The sequence below is a fragment of the Gymnogyps californianus genome, chromosome 14 (genome assembly GCF_018139145.2).
Source record: "Gymnogyps californianus isolate 813 chromosome 14, ASM1813914v2, whole genome shotgun sequence".
In the NCBI taxonomy this organism is placed as follows: Eukaryota; Metazoa; Chordata; class Aves; order Accipitriformes; family Cathartidae; genus Gymnogyps; species Gymnogyps californianus.
In genome coordinates this window covers 3,800,461-3,822,224 of record NC_059484.1, presented here as the reverse complement: position 1 = coordinate 3,822,224, position 21,764 = coordinate 3,800,461, and the positions used below count along the sequence as shown (strand labels likewise).

At 37.9% G+C, this 21,764-nt stretch overlaps 1 protein-coding gene across 1 annotated transcript in view; it reads right to left on the bottom strand.

The window, feature by feature from the left end:
- Positions 1-343: 343 nt before the first annotated feature.
- Positions 344-21,764, bottom strand: part of LCP2 (lymphocyte cytosolic protein 2) — a 32,464-nt gene continuing 11,043 nt past the window's right edge. Inside the window, exons 4-21 of the mRNA XM_050905401.1 lie at positions 16,575-16,640; positions 15,622-15,653; positions 14,744-14,778; positions 13,222-13,420; positions 12,362-12,462; positions 11,024-11,093; positions 10,729-10,812; positions 9,906-9,931; positions 9,798-9,817; positions 9,587-9,691; positions 8,679-8,709; positions 8,013-8,025; positions 6,844-6,964; positions 4,507-4,556; positions 3,552-3,655; positions 2,608-2,685; positions 1,391-1,546; positions 344-645 (exon numbers count right to left, since the gene is read on the bottom strand). Coding sequence (XP_050761358.1) covers positions 523-645; positions 1,391-1,546; positions 2,608-2,685; positions 3,552-3,655; positions 4,507-4,556; positions 6,844-6,964; positions 8,013-8,025; positions 8,679-8,709; positions 9,587-9,691; positions 9,798-9,817; positions 9,906-9,931; positions 10,729-10,812; positions 11,024-11,093; positions 12,362-12,462; positions 13,222-13,420; positions 14,744-14,778; positions 15,622-15,653; positions 16,575-16,640 — 1,414 coding nt within the window. The 3' untranslated portion in view covers positions 344-522. The remainder of the gene's footprint in view (positions 646-1,390; positions 1,547-2,607; positions 2,686-3,551; positions 3,656-4,506; positions 4,557-6,843; positions 6,965-8,012; positions 8,026-8,678; positions 8,710-9,586; positions 9,692-9,797; positions 9,818-9,905; positions 9,932-10,728; positions 10,813-11,023; positions 11,094-12,361; positions 12,463-13,221; positions 13,421-14,743; positions 14,779-15,621; positions 15,654-16,574; positions 16,641-21,764) is intronic.

The window sequence follows — 21,764 nt, the reverse complement described above, 5'->3', positions numbered from 1 at the left end:
GAAGTGGCCAGTTAGATTTATTGGGAAGTGGATTGTGGGAAAAAATTGGGCTTTTATTGTCTTTTGTCTGCTCCTCAACCTTGACAAGGTTTGGGTCTACTCTGTAGCGCTTTAAATAACATAATTGCTGCTGCAGTTCTGATCTGAAAAATAGCTTACTTTTTTTTTTTTCCCCTCCTATGAAAGCAGAGACTTGTATTGGTATTTATTTCTGGGTCCTCTAATTTGGCGTGGAAATCATTTCAAGAAGATACACATATGTTGGAAGATAAAGAATTCTTGTGTACTGTATGATTAGTGGACACATTGTCCATATCATGTAATAAAACACATTGTAGGAAAATCAGATTTACAGAGTACTGCATTTAAGGCATAATTTAAAAATAACATTGTCCTTCTTCCTTAAAATTAAACGGATTTTTAATGATTTCATGATTTTAGTTTGCTGAAAAAGGAAATGTCCTGAAGTTTACAAACTTCAGTAGGCTTCAATACTATATGTGATCTTCATTAAGTTCTCATTTAAATATGTCCTGCAGCATATTTTAACATGCACTGGTTTCTTGAACCTCTGTCTTTTCCATCAATCAGAAGAAGAGGTGTTCTTTGGAAGTAATCAATAATATCTGCTACAGAAGAAAAATCCTGTGGGATGGAAAAAATGAGAAGGCTATGGCAAAAACGTCAGAATTATTAGTAATTAGTAAAACCAAAAGGTTTTTTTTTAAGCTCTAAATATTTAGCAGTCTTATAAGGTCCAGTAAATACTATCAGATCAGCTGTTTTCATTCCTGCCATAATCTGTAGCTCAATAACTGTTAATCTAGTGTATGTACAACCTACTGCAATGTTGTATGATTAATTTATGTGGTATTGGCCTGTTTAATACATGATGTTGTCACTCTGCTTGACATGATGATCACACTTGAAAGTTCAAAAAGTTGACTGATAAATTCAGAGAGTTCTGCCTCAATCCGAACTGCAGTACGTATGCTGACCGGTCTGTCTGGTGCCAGTAAATCCAGCGCAGTACTGCTGGACGTTAAGTAAACCAGCAGTCTGGGAGCAAAGCAGTAAAGTTGGAAGAAATGGATTTGCTCTCAACTGTATATTTCCCTTATCTGGTATCTTAGTGGTAAACAAACATTCCCCAACCAGGTATATGGATTTCTAATAGCTGTGTTCTAAGGCTATCCCTTTGTTCCCTGAGTGCAAACAGGAGAATCTGATTTTACTTCCAGCAGTAACATATTCTATCAGGAGTAACTCTAAGACAATAAGTAGAATTCCACTGGATTAAAACAGCTGCCAGGTTAAGTAGCCTGACACTTAGGAATGAGACAGGGGATGCCTTAAGATGAAGGGAAGTAGTGTGAAAAACACATAGTACCTCTTTTCCTTTTAAGCCGGTTCCTAACAAATATATGTGGTTTTGCTCCTGATAACGAATCTGGATGTTGTATACTTTATCTCTGTACAACACCATCAGCACATATGGATGAGTAGCCGTTTTTCTTGAGCTGTCTCTTACCAAGAATGTTCCATCCTGAAAGATGAAAGAATGAAAGACAACAAATAAACGTCACTTCTGGGTTTGATCAGCATAACAACCTTAACTAGAGCACTCCTGCTTTTAAGTGTTTTTTCTTTCTGAAATCTCTTTCCTCCTGGTAAAAGAAACTGCAATATTAAAGAGTTTAGGTAATTTCTCAAATGTTTTATCTTTCAGTTTGCTACTTAAAACTTTCCTGTTTGATACAAATGCAGATTTTTAGGGAAGGGAGGAATGGTGTTCTCTGAGGGAGAGATTCCATTAAAGGAGGAAGTAAAGTATCAAAGGCCAAACTTCACATCCCTTTAACCAGAACAGAAGTTCATTTCTGGTAAGGGCCAATCAAGGTTCCTATGTGATCTAGTTACAGACAGCCTAAAATAATGATAGTGTCTGTGTAATTCTGGTAAAGGCAATGATATTGTCTTGTGCTCTCTCTGCTTTTCTTCATTTCAGATCTGTTTTAACAAGTCTTCCACTGAAACACCCTTTCTTAAAGGCTGGACCTTAGTACAAGTCATTGAAATGCTGTATGTGTCATCTTCAGCTCATTGCATGTGCTGTGAAGCATCATAAACAGATTTCCCACAGTGATGGGATACAATTTGCTTTATCTCCACACGCACAGTTAAGCCTGGGTTTCATCTGTTTGAATCTGTACTTCATTTTGCTGGTAAATATGGCCTAGAAAAGGGTGGGATTCATCTCATCTAATTCAAGCGATCTAAAACTTGGAATTTGCAACAAATTCCTCGCTGGTGACAGAGAACTGTTTGCAGAGAACAAGTCACTCCTCCTAAGAGAGGTGAGGTGAAACTGCTTTCTGGAGACACACAATTTGTTCTCTTGGACTATGGAAAACAACAGCCTTCATGGCTGGTTTAGACTAGATGTGTAACTTTTATGTGGGTAAAGGTATTAAAGGTGAATCCCTGACTCTAAGTATCTATATTGGGGCTATAACCTTACCATGTTATTTACCTTCACTCTTCCCATATGAGTGCAAGGACATCTAGCTAGGAGATGGTGAGAATCGCCAGCAAGTTAAAGAGTACCTTGTTTATTTTTCGAAGAGCTGCTTCTGCTTCTGGCCGGCTAACATAAGCAACGTACCATTCATCATTTAGTGAGTCCTATGTTTTTTGTGAGAGAGGATAAAGGAGAAAGTCAGCTGTCAATGAATTAGCTTGTGATGTTAATGACATACAAATAAGTAGAGAGAAATTTGAATGTGAGGGATATTTGGGTTTATGTGCAGAATCTCTGAAGGTATGAGCTTCAGGGATCATAGTAGTATATATTACTGTACGGTAAGTGCACTAAATGATTTTAAAATTGTTTGCTCACTTTGATAAATTTGAAAATATTACAGATCTGCCTATAATATGTCTGCCGGTAAGCTAGGAAAACAAATATTTCCAAATATTTTCTGTAAAAGATAGATTTTAAGTGACATTTTCTCTTTTGTCTGCCTGGGACACTAGCATCCTTTGCCTTAATTTCTCAGGTTTTTAAAAAAAATATTTTATTTTTTCTTTTTTAACTATCATCTGAGACAATAATGCAGACTTCCTGTGAACATACCATGTATGGTTGCCCAGCAGTGTTATCACCAGGAGTGGTTTGATCTAGACTTGTCATATGTAAAGAAATGTAAAACAAAAATGCACTTAAAGGGTATGAGTTCTTTAGTCACCAAGGTTTTGTGGAAAGAGAACTGAATATGTAATGCTAGTTGAAGGCAATTGTGCAAAACAAGTAATCCAGCAAACAAGTATTTTTCTTATTTTGTTCTACTGGGTTTTTGCTATTGTTGTTTTTCTTGGTGAAGACAAAATAAGGCACTAAAGTTTGACACACAAAAGGAAACTGAAAGCACCTACTAACATCCTGACAGTGACTACTAACTAGAAAAACAACTTTGAAAAACGTTCGCTCTCAAAATCAGAAAAAATTGCTGTGTTTAGCAGTTATGGTTAATACTTGTAATGTTTTGTACCTCATCTTCCTCCATGTTTGTTTGGTGAACAGTCTGTCTGGTAGGAATTGGCAACGGAGGTCTTACGTCACCTGCGCCTCTTGAAGGAGATCTACTGTTGTTGCCTTCAAAGACATAAAAGTAGAAAAAATGTTAAAATCAGGAAAATAATTTCATCTGTGGAATGCATACAGGGTGTACAATCTCGATTTTATGAGGCATGAGGAATTTATAGCACTCTGATACTGAGACATTTTGAATTGATTTGAAATCAGATTTAGGCTACTGTATGAGAACCAAGTTCTTTACATAAATCCATCCTTGGTGCACAGGGACTTTCACTGAACTCTTGCGGTTCAGGTTTCCTTAAAATCAGGTGAACTTGAAATAGAGGTTACCTCTTTTTAGCTTCTGTACCACAATTACTCAGTTGAGAGCATCTCTGGTTTCTTTAGAGACAGTTGGAAGTAATGTCTCTTTGCATTCCTTGCCTTCTTAGCAAGTAGAAACTAAAAAATGTCACTGTAAGACATTGGCAGCTGTTATCATATGTGAAAAATTATTTGCAAAGCAATTGATTTCTAAGCTTCCTTTATTTTTTACTTGTTATTACAAGATAAATATGCAGCATATTTCACATGGAAAGTGTTTTCTCCCTTTTTCGAGAGTATTAGTATACCACAGTGACTTGCAGGTGGTGTTGCTCAGCTCTCAGTAGTGTTAGCTACATTGAAAAAGATGCGTATATGAAGTTTTGACAATGGTTTAACTAGGCAGTGAGCCCAAACTTCGTGGCAAAAAACCATCTTAGATTCAGACTGTTACACAAGATGGCTTTCAGGAACATGATAGTTTTCTGTTCCCAGTCCAACCAGAAACATCCGTAGAAAAAAAAGATGATATTAACTGCACTGAAACCACCTTTCAACCTTCAGTCAGTTTTTGTACAAAAAATGCAGGAATGCAGGATACAAACCTAGATGTAAGCGTGGTGGTAGTGAGCCACTTGAAGACAGGTTTCTAGCACTGTTTAAAAAAAAATAAATGTAGTCAGTATAAATACAACATTGCTATACAACATTTCTGTGCTCTGAAGAACTGATCTGGACTTTGTGCCTGTTTTACAGAATGTGAGATCCTCTTGAGACCTATGCAGGATGAGGATAGCCTTCTCTTTCTTCCCTTTGTTTTTTTTTCCTTCTTTTTATGTAAATAGATCCACCATTAAGTTTACGTGAAGCTCGGTATCTGGCAATAAGGTAGAGGGAATCAGTAATGGGCCACCAAGACTTCTGTGTCAGGATCAATGCAGAAAACTACTTCAGCGTGTTGAGTTTTCACAGGGAATGGCTACTTTATTCCCCTGAAGCAGGAAGCACAGGCAACAGCTTGCTACATGTTTCTTTCTGCGGGGTTCACTTATAGAGTAATTTTTCTTGTGGCTTCTATAACATTGTTGATGAAAATGCAGTTTCTCATCATTAATGTTGCAACTATGGATGTGGAGCTACTGAAAAGAGTCCAGTGAAGGGCCACTAACATGATAAGGGACTGGAGCATCTCACGTATGAGGAAAGGCTGAGGGAGCTGGGACTGTTTAGCCTGGAAGACAGAAGGCTCAGGAGGGATCTTATTAACGCATATAAATACATGAAGGGAGAGCCAGGCTCTTTTCAGTGGTGCCCAGTGACAGGACCAGAGGCAGTGGGCACAAACTGAAACACAGGGGGTCCCCTCTGAACATCAGGAAACACTTTTTTACTGTGAGGGCAACTGAGCACTGGAGCAGGTTGCCAAGAAAGGTTGTGGAGTCTTTGGAGATATTCTGGTTCTTGGAGATATTCAAAAGGCATCTGGACATGGTGCTGGGCAGCCTGCTCTAGGTGACCCTGCTTGAGCAGGGGGGTTGGACCAGATGACATCCAGAGATCCCTGCCAACCTCAACCATTCTGTGATTCCGCGAGCTATGAGCTGACAGTGGCGCAGAGCTCGTACCCCCAGTACCATAACACTTCCATGCGCCTATGCTTTCCCTCCTGTGTTCGTTTTTATGCTTTTTGTTAGAAAATCTACAATTGCCTTTTATGGCCTGATCCCAGAACCCACATCCAAAACTTCTCAAAATAGAGAGTCCCAATCTTCAACTTTTTTTTTTTTTTTTAAATTTCTTCACCTAATTGGGAACAAACTGCCTGCACACTTTTCCTTTACAGTTCATATTTCTCTTCTGCTTAAATGAACTGTACAAAAAGCTCTGGGATGAATATGTTAATTTTGTTTGCAGAACAAAAGCACCCTATCGTCTTGATTCATGGGAGAGAATCAGCTAAATGGGGGCCTCTGCTATAGCAAAATTTGGCAACACTTTGAATATAAGCAGAAGCGTTCATCATAGGAACAGTTCATATTTGCATATGACCTTGCTATTGCTACTGCAATATTTGTTCTACTGGGGTGTCAGCAGTTCCAGAGGATGATGGTAAATGGGAGGAATTCATCAAAGAGCCATTAAAGAAATACAGAGATTAGAAAATGTACTTCAGACTTAGACTCAAGGAGCCCAATGTAACTCATGAAAGGCTAAGTGTTGCACACTACATCGGAAATCAAAATTTAGTTAAAGGCCCTTCCATCTAGCAAATGAAGACATAAAAATCCAAAATTTGGAAGTTGAAGCTAGGAAAAATCATAGTTGAAGCAAGGTTCACAATTTTAAATAGGAATTGTTAACCATTAGAGTAAAATTTAGTAAAAGTTTGGTGAAATTCTTTAAGATTCAGCTCTAGACAACTAAGGTGGTGGTTTTTTTTATTTTTGAAGCAATTAGTAGTTGCAGCTCTAGCACTGAGGCTTCTAGAACGTGCAGAATCCTTTTAAAAAGGACCTCTTTGACCTACATCCTGCATAGTTTTGTAGAAGAGGATCCCTTCCCAAAAGGGCGTGTCATTCTTGTGGATCGTGCAGGCAGTGGGAGAGATGTGTCAAGAATGGAAGCATTGTACCATGTAGGCCCTAAAATGCTTCCTTGACATAAAACGGAGAGATTTGCATTTTTTTTCTTTGTTGCCTGATGTACACATCTGCTTCACTGAATACAGAGCTTCAATTATATGAAGGATTCTCCGTGATAATAGGAACAACACAAATTAGCATGTAGTGGAGGCGAGGGTATAGCCTGAAAAATAACGGACAGCTTCAAGTAGTTACCCTGTGTTCACCTGAGAACCCTGTAGCCACATACACACTGTTATTTGCTAAATTGCAGAGAGACTGAGATTCAAAAGGAATGACACAATAATGGGTGAAACAAACCTTTCTGCACCAGGCATACTGTTGGATCCTGGCTTAGGTGGAGGCTTGACAGATTTGGATGGGAATGTATTGGAGCTGTATGGGGTTAAAGATAGCTGTGGCACTGGTCTTTGGGGTGCAGCTGTGGAGAGGAAGAGAAGGAAACTTAAAACGTATGTGAGACATTCTTAAATGAGGTAGAATGAAGAAATGCTGTCACATTACTGCTGTTTAATTAGATAAACATAATGGAGTAAACTGTTCTATAAAAAGCCCTTGATACCTTAGTTACAGATTGTAAACTCACATGGTCAACTGAGAACTTAAGTATTAAAATTAAAAATAAACTGGAACAGGCTTGAGCAACATTTACATTTTCTAACGTCTGTTTTGGATAAGCCACAATTCAGATACTTTAACTGCAGTAGAGCTGAAGGTGGTACGTAACCATGTGTCCTCTGCTACGTTGCTTCTAAATAGTGGATTTGAGGTTAGCTTTTTGAACTTCATTCTTTTGTGAGATTTCTCCCATATCATTATGAACAACAGCATAAAAGAAAACATTTTCTTTCTGCAGTGCCCTCAGACCTCAACTACTGGTAAGAGGGGAACAGATCAACTGCGCTGTGCACAGCTTAAATAGCCCTATGCTTTATGGAGTCTTAGAGGCAGTGATAATTTGTAGAGACTTGGCCAAATGTTCTGCTTCTGTTATGGCGTCACTTTACCAACTTAATTTTAGGAGCCAGGATTCTGAAGTCATTTATAAATACTATTATTGCATGAAACAAGTTCTGTTTCTATTCGTTACAGTAAATAACGTTACACAGAAGACTAGTACCGGCAGGGGTTGACTGAACGTTTTGTTGGAAACTGGGAGGATACCTGGTTTACGTGCCTAGCTGTTTGATGCTGTGTGCAGATCACAAATCTCTAAAATGTAATGTGTTTCAAAATAAGAAATGCTGCTGTCTTGTAACTGGCTGCCTGAAGGAAGCTATTAGCTATTGACTTCCTGTGTTTGGCAGCTTCGATATATAAATCTGCATGAGGTACTTTATAAGCATTCTACAGCCTGTCGAGATACCACCTGACTTTTTGAAATGGCTCTAAAGAAACAACGGCGATCATTTTTTTTTTTAGAACTAAGACAAAGACTAAGTTTTAAAAATCACTGTAGAAATACTTACTATCTTCTTCTTCCTGGGGAGCCAAAAGAAAATAAACATTAGCAACATGTTATAGGACAGTTCTTAGGAATACTTTACAAAACAAAAACCTGGATTGGTGAATTTTGAGTATACATGGACTTTAATATCTATACTGTCACTTTCATCTAAAATGCTGGGGTTTCTGTCTTCATGCAACACCAAATAATTTTTAAAGTTCTTGCATTAAGGTGCAGCTATTATTTACAAATAAGCTGTGAAGTAGATGTCCCATAATGGATCTTGACCCAAAGTAGTCAGAAACTCTCAGCAGATGTAAACTTTCCTCATTCCTTCAGTAAGTGTGGGCTCTCAGAGTTATCTGAAAGTAAAACCCTTAGGTCAGCTTAAGCTGAAAAAAGACCAAAACCCCAAAACCTACTGTAAGCAAAATCACTTCTCCCATGTCATAAAAAAATTCTGGCCTTATTCTTCCTGTTATTTAAGATAAAGTACTCAGGGAATAAACTGAGCTTGACATAGAAGAACTATTCAAAAAGAAACCATGTGCTGTGAAAGACCCATGAGTATTCATTATAACTGATAGAAGAAACGAGTTTACCTTTTCCAGAATTATTAGTTTATACAGGTACTTCATTTTATTGTAGTCCCTATAACTTTAAATATTTGCTTTGAGACTATACTTACTCCATTTTTTTTGTGTGGTGGCCAACCCTGCCTGAAGTGAAACAGAGAAAACAAAACATGAATCATAGGTGGAATATTACTCATTCGCTTTGTGTGCATTAGGCCGTATTTTCAACTAAGACATGAATTTATAGTAAGTTTTACAGACCCAATGAATGCAGAAACATTTTTTCCTTGTAAAAATATCTAAGATTCTAATTTTCAGCCATAATCATAGATGTTATGCTAGTCCTTAGCCCATCTTGATTCTATCAACAAGGAAAATGTCTGACGAATTGATTATAAGATTAGAGCTTAAAACAAGTTTTTACAAGGTTCAAGTCTTGAACTCATCTATAGTACTTAGCAACATTGCTGGAGCACATGATAAGCCTTCCAGTCTTTGTTTCTCTGATAAATTACTCTGGCTGATTAGCAGATCTCAGCTACTTTCTTATTTTAACATCAGTCACACTGTTCAGCCCACAAGTTATCTAGTTCTGCTAGAGAATGCTGTTTGCTGTTAAGAAGGAGTTTTGCAGACTAGTAAAATCAGTGGTGGGAAAGTAAAGCTTTCTTTTTCTAACATCCTAAAAAAAAATAGCAATAGAACTCGTGAAAGAATGTTCCCTAGAGCAAGAACTTGATCTGGTGGAAAAAACATGGAACATATATTTCTTTGTGCAACTTGGAAGTGAGTCATGCCCTACGTAATCGCTGTTTCAGATGACTGGAGAGAGAGCTTTTTCTGCATTCACACTTTTCTGTAGCTTACAGCACATCCCATGCATCTTCATAAAGCAAAACTTTGATATCTGCAGACACTGCTGTCATGCAGTAGCAGTAAATTATACTATCCTGTGTTGCTGATCCATATTTTTGTTAAATTAGTTTATCCTTTATTAAATTTCAATTAAATGAACACTTACTTCACAGGGGTTTGCTTCCTAAGAGGAGATGGATTGCCTCTTTCATATCTGTCACTTGGTGGGACAGGAGGCTTTGGCATCATTGCTAGCTGTTCCCCCAGGGATCTAAAGCAGGAGCAAGATGATGAAATAAAGGCAAAAAGCTGCTTACTAAGAAATAACAGGGTAATACTGGTATTGAGAGTCTCATTTCCAGAGGCAAAACTCTTACCTTAGCTGCGAAGTCAGAGGCTGTAAAACAAGGAATAGTTAAGAGAATGTGTAAGTGTATCAAAATAGGTGAAAAACATCACTAAGCACCAAACAAAAAAGACCTTACCTTTTCAGGAAAGGCTGGCTTCCTCCCTGAAAACAGTAAAAGCTTACATTTAGAAAAAATGAAAGTTAAGATAATTAATTAAACTTTCTATGAAACAAGCAAGTTTTGAATATCATTGAAAGTGAATTTTGCAGATTGATGCACTCAGCCTCCTGAGATGTAAGCCAGAAAAATATTTTGGCTTTGCAAGAGATGGCAAAATTGCAATATCTCTTATTAAAGGAAAATGTAAAAATTTTCAAAGTGGCATGTTTTACAGTCATATTTTCTATAGTTCAACTTTGAATTACTGGATACTTTTATGCCATTATATAACAGATGAAAGTGTTTAGATAATAAATAAAAATCATAGAGTAGTCTCTTTAAATACTTTGTAAAATATGGTTTTCAGGTCTGAAACAAATGCCATTTTTTTCTATGTTTTTTCAGTTCTCAGCGTTCTTTTAAATGTGGGTGCCAAATTACATATAGTAGTGTATGCAGAGTTTCGTTAGCTTTGTGTGCAAAAATTATTTCCTCTTTTAACCTACTAAATATTTCCTTGTTCATTCACTTAAGTATTACATCAAACCTTTATTGCACAGGGATCTCATAATGTCTTTCTGTTCAACTAGTCCTGAGCTAGGGTTGCTACTTTCTAGATACAATTTCTCTCACTTTAAGTACTGCTCACATTATTTGTTCATAAACAGATCACCTTGTATGTGATTGGATTACAGTGCGTTTGGTTCAGCCTTGTTCTTTTGCATGGATGATATTCAAACTGATAATTTTGAATAATTAAAAAAAACCTCGATTGATATTAGCATAAGCAAATACTGACCTGATCCTGGGCTTTCTCTTTCAAATGGTGGAGCAAGGCGATCCAGCGGGGGTTTTGTGCTTCTGTCTATAGAAGGAGCTGGGGCTAAACACAAAAGCTGTGTAAAATAATTTGCTAGTGTAGGTCAATATATCTTTATTTTGCATGGCCATGAACTGGTGTTACTTCTTAGAATAACAAGCGAGGCTTCTGTATAAATAGTAGAAGAGAGTGGAACTGAGGAGATACAGGCAAAAGTGTAGTGCTATATAGCCCATGGGAGAAGCTTTGCAAAGAGAAAACCAGCTGTACTTACGTTTCAAAGGCTTGATATTTCTGTCTCTACTCAAGTCATTGTTGCTTGGTGGAGGAGGAAAAGCTGGGAGCTAAAACAAATATTTTACATGTAGTTAAAGTGTGCCTTCACCTTTCTGTTTTAATTTTAATATATTAACCCTCCCACACCACATCTGCCACTCTTTGTCTCTGGTACAGCACAATAGAATAGGTTTCTGCTCAACGCAGGAAGGATAGGAGCCATTAACACTCCTGAAGAATGACCTACATGCATGTTTTTTTGTTAGATGCAGAATTGCCTCCGTCTGTTTCGCCTCACAAGGAATACTCTGGTGGGATGTTATCTTTGGGGAAGGCATGAGCATGAGTGTTGTCAAAGGAAAGAAACAGGAGCTTCAAGAATGCTGTTGTATCTTTGCCCCTTCAATGCAGCAGGTGTTAGTTTTGAAAACTGGTATTGAAATTAATGGATGTAAATTTGAAGTTGAGAAACATGTATTCAGTCTGTATGACTGACTGTTGCTGACTGAGGCAGGGGGAGAAAGGACTGTTCTTTGTTACTGGGAGAGCTGGAGTCAAACAGCACTGTGTTGTCAGCAGCTGCAGAAGATGTTTGCATCTAAACCTTGATTTCTCCAGACAAATGCCTTCCAGTGTTCATTCTTATTCCAAAAAAAAAAGGAGCAGCAATTTAGGACAGCAGTCTTGAGATCTCATGACACCTAAGAGTCCTGTGTGTTTTGTATGTATGAACTATGACACTGGGTCAGACCAAAGGTCCCTGTATCACATCCTAGAATTACCTGTACTTGTGTACATGGGTAGGTGTAATGTACATCTGTTCTGGCTTACAGGGAACCTGTAGTGCCAGTTGTAAACAGCACAATAGCTTTCAGTTTCGAAATAGTCACAGTACCAAAAAAAAGGAAAAAAATCTGGGTTATCAGAGTTCTCATTATGCAGTCCCTTATACTTTTATGTGGTCTTAATTCAATTGGACAGTTGCTAGAAGTATAGCTTGGAAAGACACAGCCTTTTTTTCTTTTTACAAATGTCACTAAAGAAACAAAGAGGCATCTATTAGAAATCTATAATTTATATGGGAGAGACATTCACAAGTGGGTACAAATTTTCAGTGTAAGGAACAGCCAAGTAATGTGAAATAATTTAATATATTTGTCCCAGGGAATTTAATTGTTCCATGAACAAACGGCCACTCTGTAACAGAGTTCAAATCTATTTTGATGGCTGAAATTCTTCCTCTACATACACTATCTGAATAAAAATGGCATTACACTTGAACTTCTAAGAAGGTACTGGCAAAGGAAATAGGTGAAATATTAAGAAACAAACATACAGAAGCACCTCTTCCCCCAAATGAGGCTGGTACTGGGGATGGGCCGGGTCGCTGGGGTGGTACTGGAGGCTGATGTGATGATCTAGTTGTTGGAGGTCTGTCTAAAGAAAACAAAAATCCCAAACTAAACAACTACACAGAGTTCGGTTATTTTATTCTCATTAGATCTTTATGAAAAAGAGCCCTTGCAATAGCCTCCATACTTAATATATCATCAAGACATTGTTTTAGTATATAATGGACAGTTGCTTTATGATCAGCGTTGTATTGGGAGTTACAGGCTCGTCTGTCCCTTTGGTGGTGAGGTGACTCTATCTGCTAGTCTGCTGGCCCACACTGTTTATTTTCATTCACTGCAGTGCAGTGGCTGTGTGAAACACCAGCCGGTCTAAATGGCAGCTTTGTACTCCTGTGTTTGACTCCACAACTGCACGCCGCTGAAGAATCAGACATAAAAAAATGGCAGGCAGAGAAAGCTGATCTCTCTCTTTTCCCAATTTTCACTAGTTTTTTGCCACTGTTGTGACAATTTGCTCTGTTCAAGGTGGCACTACTAAAGCTAATGCAGTATGCACATATGTTTAACTTCATGCAGATTCAAACCACAGGCGAAATAATGCACACATCACACGAAACTAATCTTTAATCCAACAGAGCTTGTCTGAAGTAGAAAATTTAGCTTTAAAAGTCACAAAACCACCAACATGCTGTAAGTCTGTGTCACTAAATCTTGTTCATGAACTACACAGTTGACTTCAAGGAAAAACCTATATTCCATTACCAGCCACCTAAAATGTGGCTGATAATGTGTGAAAATATAATTTACAAATTATTAGTAACACTTAATTTTTAGTAATTACCTATATAATCTGTGTTGTTTGCAAGTGACTTGGCAGGAAATATGACACTGTGGTGTGCTTCGTCATTATTGGATGGAGGTGGCTCATAGCCATCACTGTCATGTTCTGCTTCCTCAGGTTCTTCTGTTGGTGATTCGTAGTCAGCCTCATCTTCCTTTTCCTGGTCATCATCAGGGCTTTCATAGTCATCATCTTCATCCTGGCAAATGTACATAAAAGATGGATGCTGTAACAGGATACTAAACACTTCAGTGCAATTTCCTTGTGGCCTTTCACTGTGGCATTTTTCTCTCTGGAGGATATCAAGTTTTTACAACCAGTTTGAGTGAAAAAATTCTCTGTTGAAATAAAATGCGGAAAGGAGGCAGCATTTTATTAATGCATCCAGCACTCAACAGCTTAAGAAAGGAAACACGTATCGTTTTATAACCACAACTGCATTGGAAGGTCAAGATAAGGTGATAGCTTATTGAAATGCACAGTGCCTTTGTTTTATGTAACAGGCAAGGCACTATATGCCTGTTGATATTCGTTCTTACTTAATAGCCTGTACTCTACAGCCTGCAATTCAACTTTTTAAAAATGCTTCACAAAAAATGAGGTCTTTGATATGGGTCTTGGTGCCCTCCGCTGACCAGAACCAAAACAGCTTCATACAACTTGCAGGACCTAGTAAGATCACAGTGAAAATATGGTAGCAGTCATTGCACACATCTTCGGTGCAACCTGCCAAGGCTTACAAGAAAAAGAATACTCAATTTGTCATTGGTATCTTGGCTGAAATTTCCAAACTAGCTCTGCATTGACATAGCGCCCAGGTGCTCTATAGGTGGTTACTTTTACCTTTTGTGCTCCTAAAATAGCAGCAAATCTCCTGCAAACTTAGTAGCAAGTGGTTTTTTAAAATCCCTCTCCGTTTTTTTCAAAAAACCATTGGCACTGGTCAATGTAAGAGATCTTCATAAACCCAGACTGTGCATCAGTCACCTATTCATTTAGCTAGCTGAGTTGTGTATGCTTCATCTAATGACATTTACCAACGCATTTTCTATGCCGAAAGGCAAAAGGAACTTTTACAGTCTAGTTGGCTTCAAAAAATTAGATTCTTCAACAAATCAACTCTAGAGAATAAAACGGCAAGAATTTGCCATTGAATAACATAGCAACCTTTCCTTTACTAGCCACCTCTTTTAAAAGCTTGAAATAGGTATATAAAATTCAGCTAAGGTTCTGTGGAGACCTGTTTGTAGGCTGTGAGCTTCTACTTCAGCCAGTGGTACAGGGCTGCCATTCTGAAGCTCGGCCTTGCATTACCAGGGAAGACCCTTTTCTCAGTGAAGAAATTTGTATGCAGTGACTCCAGTCATTCGAGCTCCTGCTTCTCTTTCTCCTCATCCTAACACCCCCTGCCATTGCTCACTCCATCCGTGCTGCTGCCCAAAGTAGGTAATGCAAGACATGATAGACCTTACGGAAGAGCTAATCCATTCAACCAGTTGGTTTTGTTAATCCTGATACTCACAAATGAAGACCAGCCACCGTCTTCTTGACTGTATCCTGCGTAAAGAAGCATAACCACAGGCTTCTTAGCATGTACAACTTTAAACTATCAAGAGATAACTTGACAAAAAGGACACAACAAATCCCAGATCGGTTCTGAACCACAATACTATGTCACAGGAACAAGGTAGGCCTTTCAAAGGCAGGCAGGCAGGCGTTCATGAAAGGTACTATGAATAACGTTCTGATTCAAAACTAAGAGTATAGCCGTCCTTGTATGAGATGATATGTGTGCTATCACTTCAAGTTTGTCCTATGCTTCCAGTTTTAAATATAATTTGAAGTAGAATGCTTTCAGAATGAGCACAGACTTCTTATCTCTTTGTTTAATACTATTGTATCTTTCATATCAAAAGGTTTTTTTGATTTCAGTAGGACTGGGGGAACATGGTAGCTTGCAGAAGTTTTAAGTGCTCGTGGCCTATTAAGAAAATAATTGAAATAAAAATTCAGAACGCAGCAGACATCTAGAAGCTCACCTCTCTAATATGGGGTGCTGCTAGGAGTAGGGGCAGGGGGCAGAGGTGTTGGAACAGAAATATATAAGCACTGATACTATGTATTGGGTTAAAGAAAGGCTGTTTGGGAATGCTCACGTAAATGTCTCTGCTTTTGCCTTTCTTCACCATCTTTTCTGTTTTAAAAATATTTTTTCTTACTTGTTCTCCTGTAACTACTCTTTATTCTTTTTGCAACTTCTTCGTGCTCTCATCTTTTCCTGTTTGTTGTTTTGGGTTTCCCCCTGCCCCCCATTTACTCTGCCCTGCAAGGATTAACTTAATATTTTAATATTTTTAAATACTTTTTATTGTTAGAGACTATCTGCCAGTACACACTTACCTGGATTTTCAGGACTTTTTTGTGTTTGGGCCCTACAACAAAGATACAAAAAAATAAATTCCTTCCATTGGCAATTCTTAAATGTTTGAAGCATGCCTAAATCTATTGCAAATAAAGGTAATAGTTAGCTTTAACAGTGGAATGAAGTTTATATAGATGAGTTTAACTCTGCCCGAATGCCAAAACCACACTACTTCGTATTTCACATACAGGATCCTAATGTAAGCTAAACTGTCTTGAAAAAAGTTCGAGTTAGTGAGGTCGAGTGTTTAGAAACAAGGGGACACAGTAAATAAATTTACCAGGGGCCCCAGTCCTGAAAAAAGAAACTTTCTTTACTAATTCCATTCAAGCTACTGAAAGTCAAGTTCATAAATATTTGTAGGGTTGATAAATACTTTATGGTTTTCAATTCTAGTTTTGAACTCTAGTTAATGCAAAGGTGTAAAATTGTGTTATTAGATAATGTAAAACCATGTTATGTAGACTAGACTTAGATTTTCATTGTATATGAATATAAATTGTTCTTTTCTCATGCAATGTTCTTGCAATTTTTGCTCTTTTTCTATTGCAAGAATATTATATTCAATGATACGTCATAAAGTATTAAAAAGTATAATGATGTGTAGGCCAGTGAAATGCATTAATGATGATTTATTAATGCAATAATATGTGCCTAGGCTTTATAGCAGTCCTGAAGATTAATTTACTCAGGTGGAAAATTGTATGAAATTTGTATGTTACTTGGTTCTGGACATGGCAGAAGTATCTAGGGTGTTCATGGGCTCAGGCTTTGCTATTCTTAACAGAGGACATCATTAACAAAACAGAGTTTTATTTTATATAATTTCCAGGCTGTCCCTCTGACTCAGATATTATTGATCAAATGGAAAGCAGTCCAGAAAAAATATATCTGAAAGCTTCGAAAAAGAAAGCTGAATTGTTTTACTTACCATTTTGGAAGGAAAGATAGCCTCCCTTCATTTCTGTTTATTTCTTGACTTAGTTTACTTACAATTCTATTTAAAAGAAACACAAAAATAGTTTAAAAAAAACTCCTTGAAACTTGCCAGTTATTTTCTTAGCTGCTTTCCCTCAATATTTACAAAATTAAATCTGGTATTCAGAATTAGTATTTACTTTGTGGTAAGAATATTGAATTTATCATCTTATTGCAAAGTTGCACTATAGCATATCCAATTGAAAACTAGACTTTTTTTACGTAGATAAAAACCCATATTGTTGGATCAAGGTTAAAAATGAACATTATACCCAGCAAGCCTTAGAAACTTCGGGTGTGGTAGACACCACGCACTAGAACACTGCTTTAAATAATGGCGATTACATTTGTATTATTTTGTATGGAAAAAGCAGATAATGCTTCAGGAAACAGCTTCTACCAAGCTTATGGTTGCAAAAGCAGGGATGAAATGTACCCTGTGTCTACTCTCTATTCTTTTTGTCTCCCTCTCTCTGCAACCAAGATATACCTAATCCAGAATCCCTCCAGTAAAGAAGGTGAAAAGGTTGATTTAGTTCCGTGGTGTAACACATTTGCAGGGCAGGGCAGAAATATTCATGGAGCATATGAAGACTATAGCTTTATGTCTAGAGAGATTTTTCTGAGTGGATGTGTTTGTCATCACTCATGCGTCGTTTGTATACAGCAGTAGGGTGAATAACAACCAATGAAATGCAATCGTGAGTAAAATTTCGGTCAGGAGCACACATTTATGCTGCTAATATTGCTGGCATCCATAGCCAGCACAGACATCTGGGACTGAGAGTTTTTATATTGACTGAGTCCCTGAGAACAACCTTGAGGTTACCAGACAGTCATTACTGAGATTAACAGAATTAAGTCCACTGAGAGCAAAAGAATTCTGCTCTGCTAGTAATGAAGTGTGCCTCTATGATTATTTTGTTTCAAATAAGGTTTTTGTTTCAAAGAAAGCTTATGATGCGCCATGGTCTGATTCTTAATTCTCCCTATTTCTTTTTGAGGAAAGTCCCACCAAGAAAGTCCTGTGGCAACCAAAGCAAATTGGTTACACACATCTGGTTAAAAATGTCCCATTTTACTTCTAGCTTATATTATTTAGGTCTATCAGAGACAGCAATCGTGGAAATAAAAGTAGTATGAAAAAAAATCAGGAACTCAACATATCTATTTATCTCAGATCCTAAATTCTGTAAAATCTTATCTTTATTGTCTGTTAGTGCAGAATTCTTTTCCATGCATCTTAGATCTGGTCAATCAAACTTTATATCAGTATTGTAAAATCCTTTTTTATGGCCAGGCAGTTATCACTCTGTTTTGTTTTTCTTCTTCTTTCATGTCTTGTTCTGCTACTCAGCAATAATAATCCCCTAGTTTTTTCCAAATTACCTCACTAGTGCATCTCTTTCATGTCTAACAGCTTTTGTGGGCTGGGGCTTGAGGAAGACAAGCTTTCAAGCAATCTAATATTAAAAAAAAAAGCCAACAAAACCATACTTTTTTTTTTTTTGACCCTGAACCATGCTAAAAATCTTTCTCTGATTTTGAATATCCCTTCTCTTGCCCTTGCTACTTTCCTAGTACTTACCTTGCTGTAATTCAGATTAAAAGGTAAATTCAAGGCATAGGGGTGCTCTGTTGGATTATGGGAAGTGCTATGGGGACAGATCGGGCTGCCAGCAAGTATCAGAGAACAAGCAATGTCAGATCAGTATGGTTGTGCTGTCTGAAAAGGATGAAGATGGGTAATTTGAAGTTAAGGATATGTACTTAAGGATCCAAGTATGAAAGTAGAAAGGCAGAGGAAGAATATTTTTTGTTTTTTCTTTTTCAAGACAGTACTTTGCAATTTTCTGATTTGAAGCAAATATTGTCATACTTGCCTCTTTTGAAATAAGCACACGCACAAATGTTAATAATTTAAGAAGGATTACAGCTGTCTAAATCTGACATCGTTACCCAAGCAAATTGTATAAAGCAAGAAGAATGCCGTTATAGGCATAGGACTTCTCTTGCTCTTCCTTCCCTTGCAATCAACACTCCTCTGCACAAGAAATTTCCTTCTGCTGCAGGTGATAAGGAAGTTGCTGTGTGAATAATAAATTCCATGTGAAACATCAGGAAACATTCCGGGGTGAACAGTGCACTGTCTACACCAGTGCTTTGGTTGAGAAGTGGATTACGGAACTTGTGTGTGGCTTGTTCTCTGTTGTAGAAGAGGTAGAGGAAGGATCTTTCATAATATTCTGTTTATTTTCAGCTAAAGAAGTAAAATGAAGATCACTGGGCTTAGAGCTAATAACTCCTTTAGTTCAGACTTCCATGGGTGTGAATGAGACCTGAGTGTTTGGAAGCTTTCTGGACTAAACCTGGGCTGGCTGCTATGAGGATTTACACCAACTGGTTTTTGAGGAAAAACTGAAAGGAAAAAGTTGCTCATCTTATCTTGCTGCCAAAAAAGTAATCATCTGCTGCTTCAAATACAGTGTCTAATCTTTACTTCACGTTTATTTGAAATGCTTCAAACCGATGGCTCAGAGGGGTTATTAGAAGAAAGCAAAGTTTAGAATGGTAACGCTTTACAAGCAATGTTATTACAGAAGATTGGTGCACTGAGCAGCTGAGTCTGTAGCCATGTGAGGAAGGAAGTACCAAAACCACACTGCTTTCTGAGTTGTGGGAGTGGATGATAGGAGAGGATAAGGCAACAGCACTTGCAGAAAATGTTACTCAGACTTCTCTTTCTCTTTCTACCTCCTCCACCAGACGCTTAGCTTAAAACTGGCAGGAAGTCGAAAATAAAAAAAAAAAACACACAACCAACCCCCAAAGCAGTACTCCAAAACTGGCTTTTGTTCACTTAACTGCAGATATTGTTGTCATGAGTAGAATCCATTCTACATGTAATGGGATAACAGACTTAAGATGGGTGAGAGAGATAGAAGGCAAAGTCCTCTTAGGGCCAGGAAGTTGCATAGTTGCATATTGAACACTGTCAAGAGCATAGTTTGTGATGAAGTCTTTGTTTTGGCCTTTGAGAAAAGTCTGTTGGGCAGATGCAACAGTATTATGTTGGCTTCAAAACTGACTGAATATCAGTTATGTTCTAAAACTTTCAAGAACCTTTAGCATCCCATCTGAGAGAGCACGTTCACGGTGAACACACGCGTTCACCTCTGCCCAAGGCGTACCTTTTTAAAAGAGAAGGGCATTATAGATTTCTTAATTTTTAGGTTTGCACTTTGATTCTCCTGAAAGTAGAACAACTTTCAGACTGTGCCATGTTTGTAGGCTCTGCATATGTCCCATTCAGAACTCAGCGCACTTACTGTGTTTGAACTGGCAGATGCAATTGTGTACTTTAGTGCAATGATGCTCTTTTTGTTACTGGAGATTTTCACAAGTGCTATGGGATATGCCATATGCTTTCTGACCAAGGCTGAAAATTTCAAATCTCAGGTTTGCTGGCAACCTGCCACTGAGGGTAGCCAAAGGGATCAACAGCCTGTATCAGTACCTTGACTTACTGAAAACTTGGAAATGTTTTCTCTCAAGATAGTAAACAATAAGAGTGGCAAAGACCAACTTCAGTGTTTAGATCATGGTTCAGGTATCGACCGACCACCACTGTTATTTTGAATGAGATCTTTGCTTTTTCTTGTTTATTAATTCTGACTGCATTAAGTAAGGCACATTCTGTTGAATGCACTTTAAAATATTTTGCAAGACTCACATTTGTTATCCGCAAGTATAAACCTTTATGACCTTCTGTGGCTGCCAATAGTGATAATGAGCAACAAGAAAACTCCATGTGTCCCTTAAGCTGTATATTGGCCTTTTGTTTATTTAGATTTATTATAAAAATGTTAATTACACCCTCATGATTAGGTCTGGGTTTCATTTAGCGCTTAAGACAGATATTCAATGTCTGCTCTGTGTAAAATATACTACATCCCTTCCCTGTTTCACCAAGGTACCACTTACTCTTTCAGGATGCAGTGTGGTGTTTGTGAAGCTTCAGGTGTGTATGTTAACCTGGTGGTGTTAATATTAACTTAAATGGTTCTTTTATAAGATATAGCAAGTACCAGAGTACTGTGAATGAGCTCAACAAAAAACACAGCACTACAGATTTTAACAGGTTTTCATATTGTTACAAAAATGCCAAGTGTAAAGCATAGTGTATGTTTGAAGAAAACAGGTTGCAACTGAGCTAAGCTGTTAATAACGGAACAAATTGTTAGGTCAGCCGTGATGCTCTCTCTTACTTAGGATGACAGCTACATTCATGATAACCCAATCTCTAAAGCTGATGGCCATGCCACAATTATTTATTTTCTCAGTGGGAAAAGGGAGAAAATGTATGTGTTAGGTGTTCCTACCAATACATTACTTGGCCCAGATGTTGCTGCTCCTTAAAGGTCTGTGGCAATGTGATAACTTTGGGATAATGACTGAATGTCTCCTGGGCCATAGATTTCCACTAGATCTGTGAAAAAGTGAAGTAGGGAGAACCCTTCGTGGTCTGGAACCTGGAGACTGGGCTCCACCACATGTAATCATGCAGTATCAGGTCTTCAAAGATTGTTCATCAGTGCCATAGCAGATCTATGCAGGTCACTGGAACAGATAGGCACATATATCTTTTCACAGAATGGCAACTATGCTTAAATTCTTAAGATCCGGTTAGTATTCTTAAAAGTAAATTTTTACTGAGTGATTTAAAGCTGATGCTCTGTATCTTCAAGTAGAAATGTATATATTCAAGTAGAAATACTATGTGGTAGCATTTTCTGTTTTGCTTGAAGAAGTGCCTGAAGCTCAGCATGTGTCCAAGTACTGCCTTTTGAACCAGAGCCTTAAACCAGTCCAAGAATCTCTCTTCACTCCCTCTTCCCTATGTCCACCCAGAGCAGTTCAGCTACAACACAGAACTGGCAAAGACCAAGAGCAGTTCAGCTACAAGAGAGAACTGGCCAAGACCAAGTGGCTTTTTCCTCCTCCCTCTTGTCTAAAGGAAAGGGTGAAAGTGAAGCAGTGAGTGGAGCTGTACTCTGCCTTTTGCTCTGGGACCTTGTGCCTGAGCTACACCTTTGATTCTACTGTGCACGTAAGTGGGAATGAAAGAAAGGCTTCCATGTTA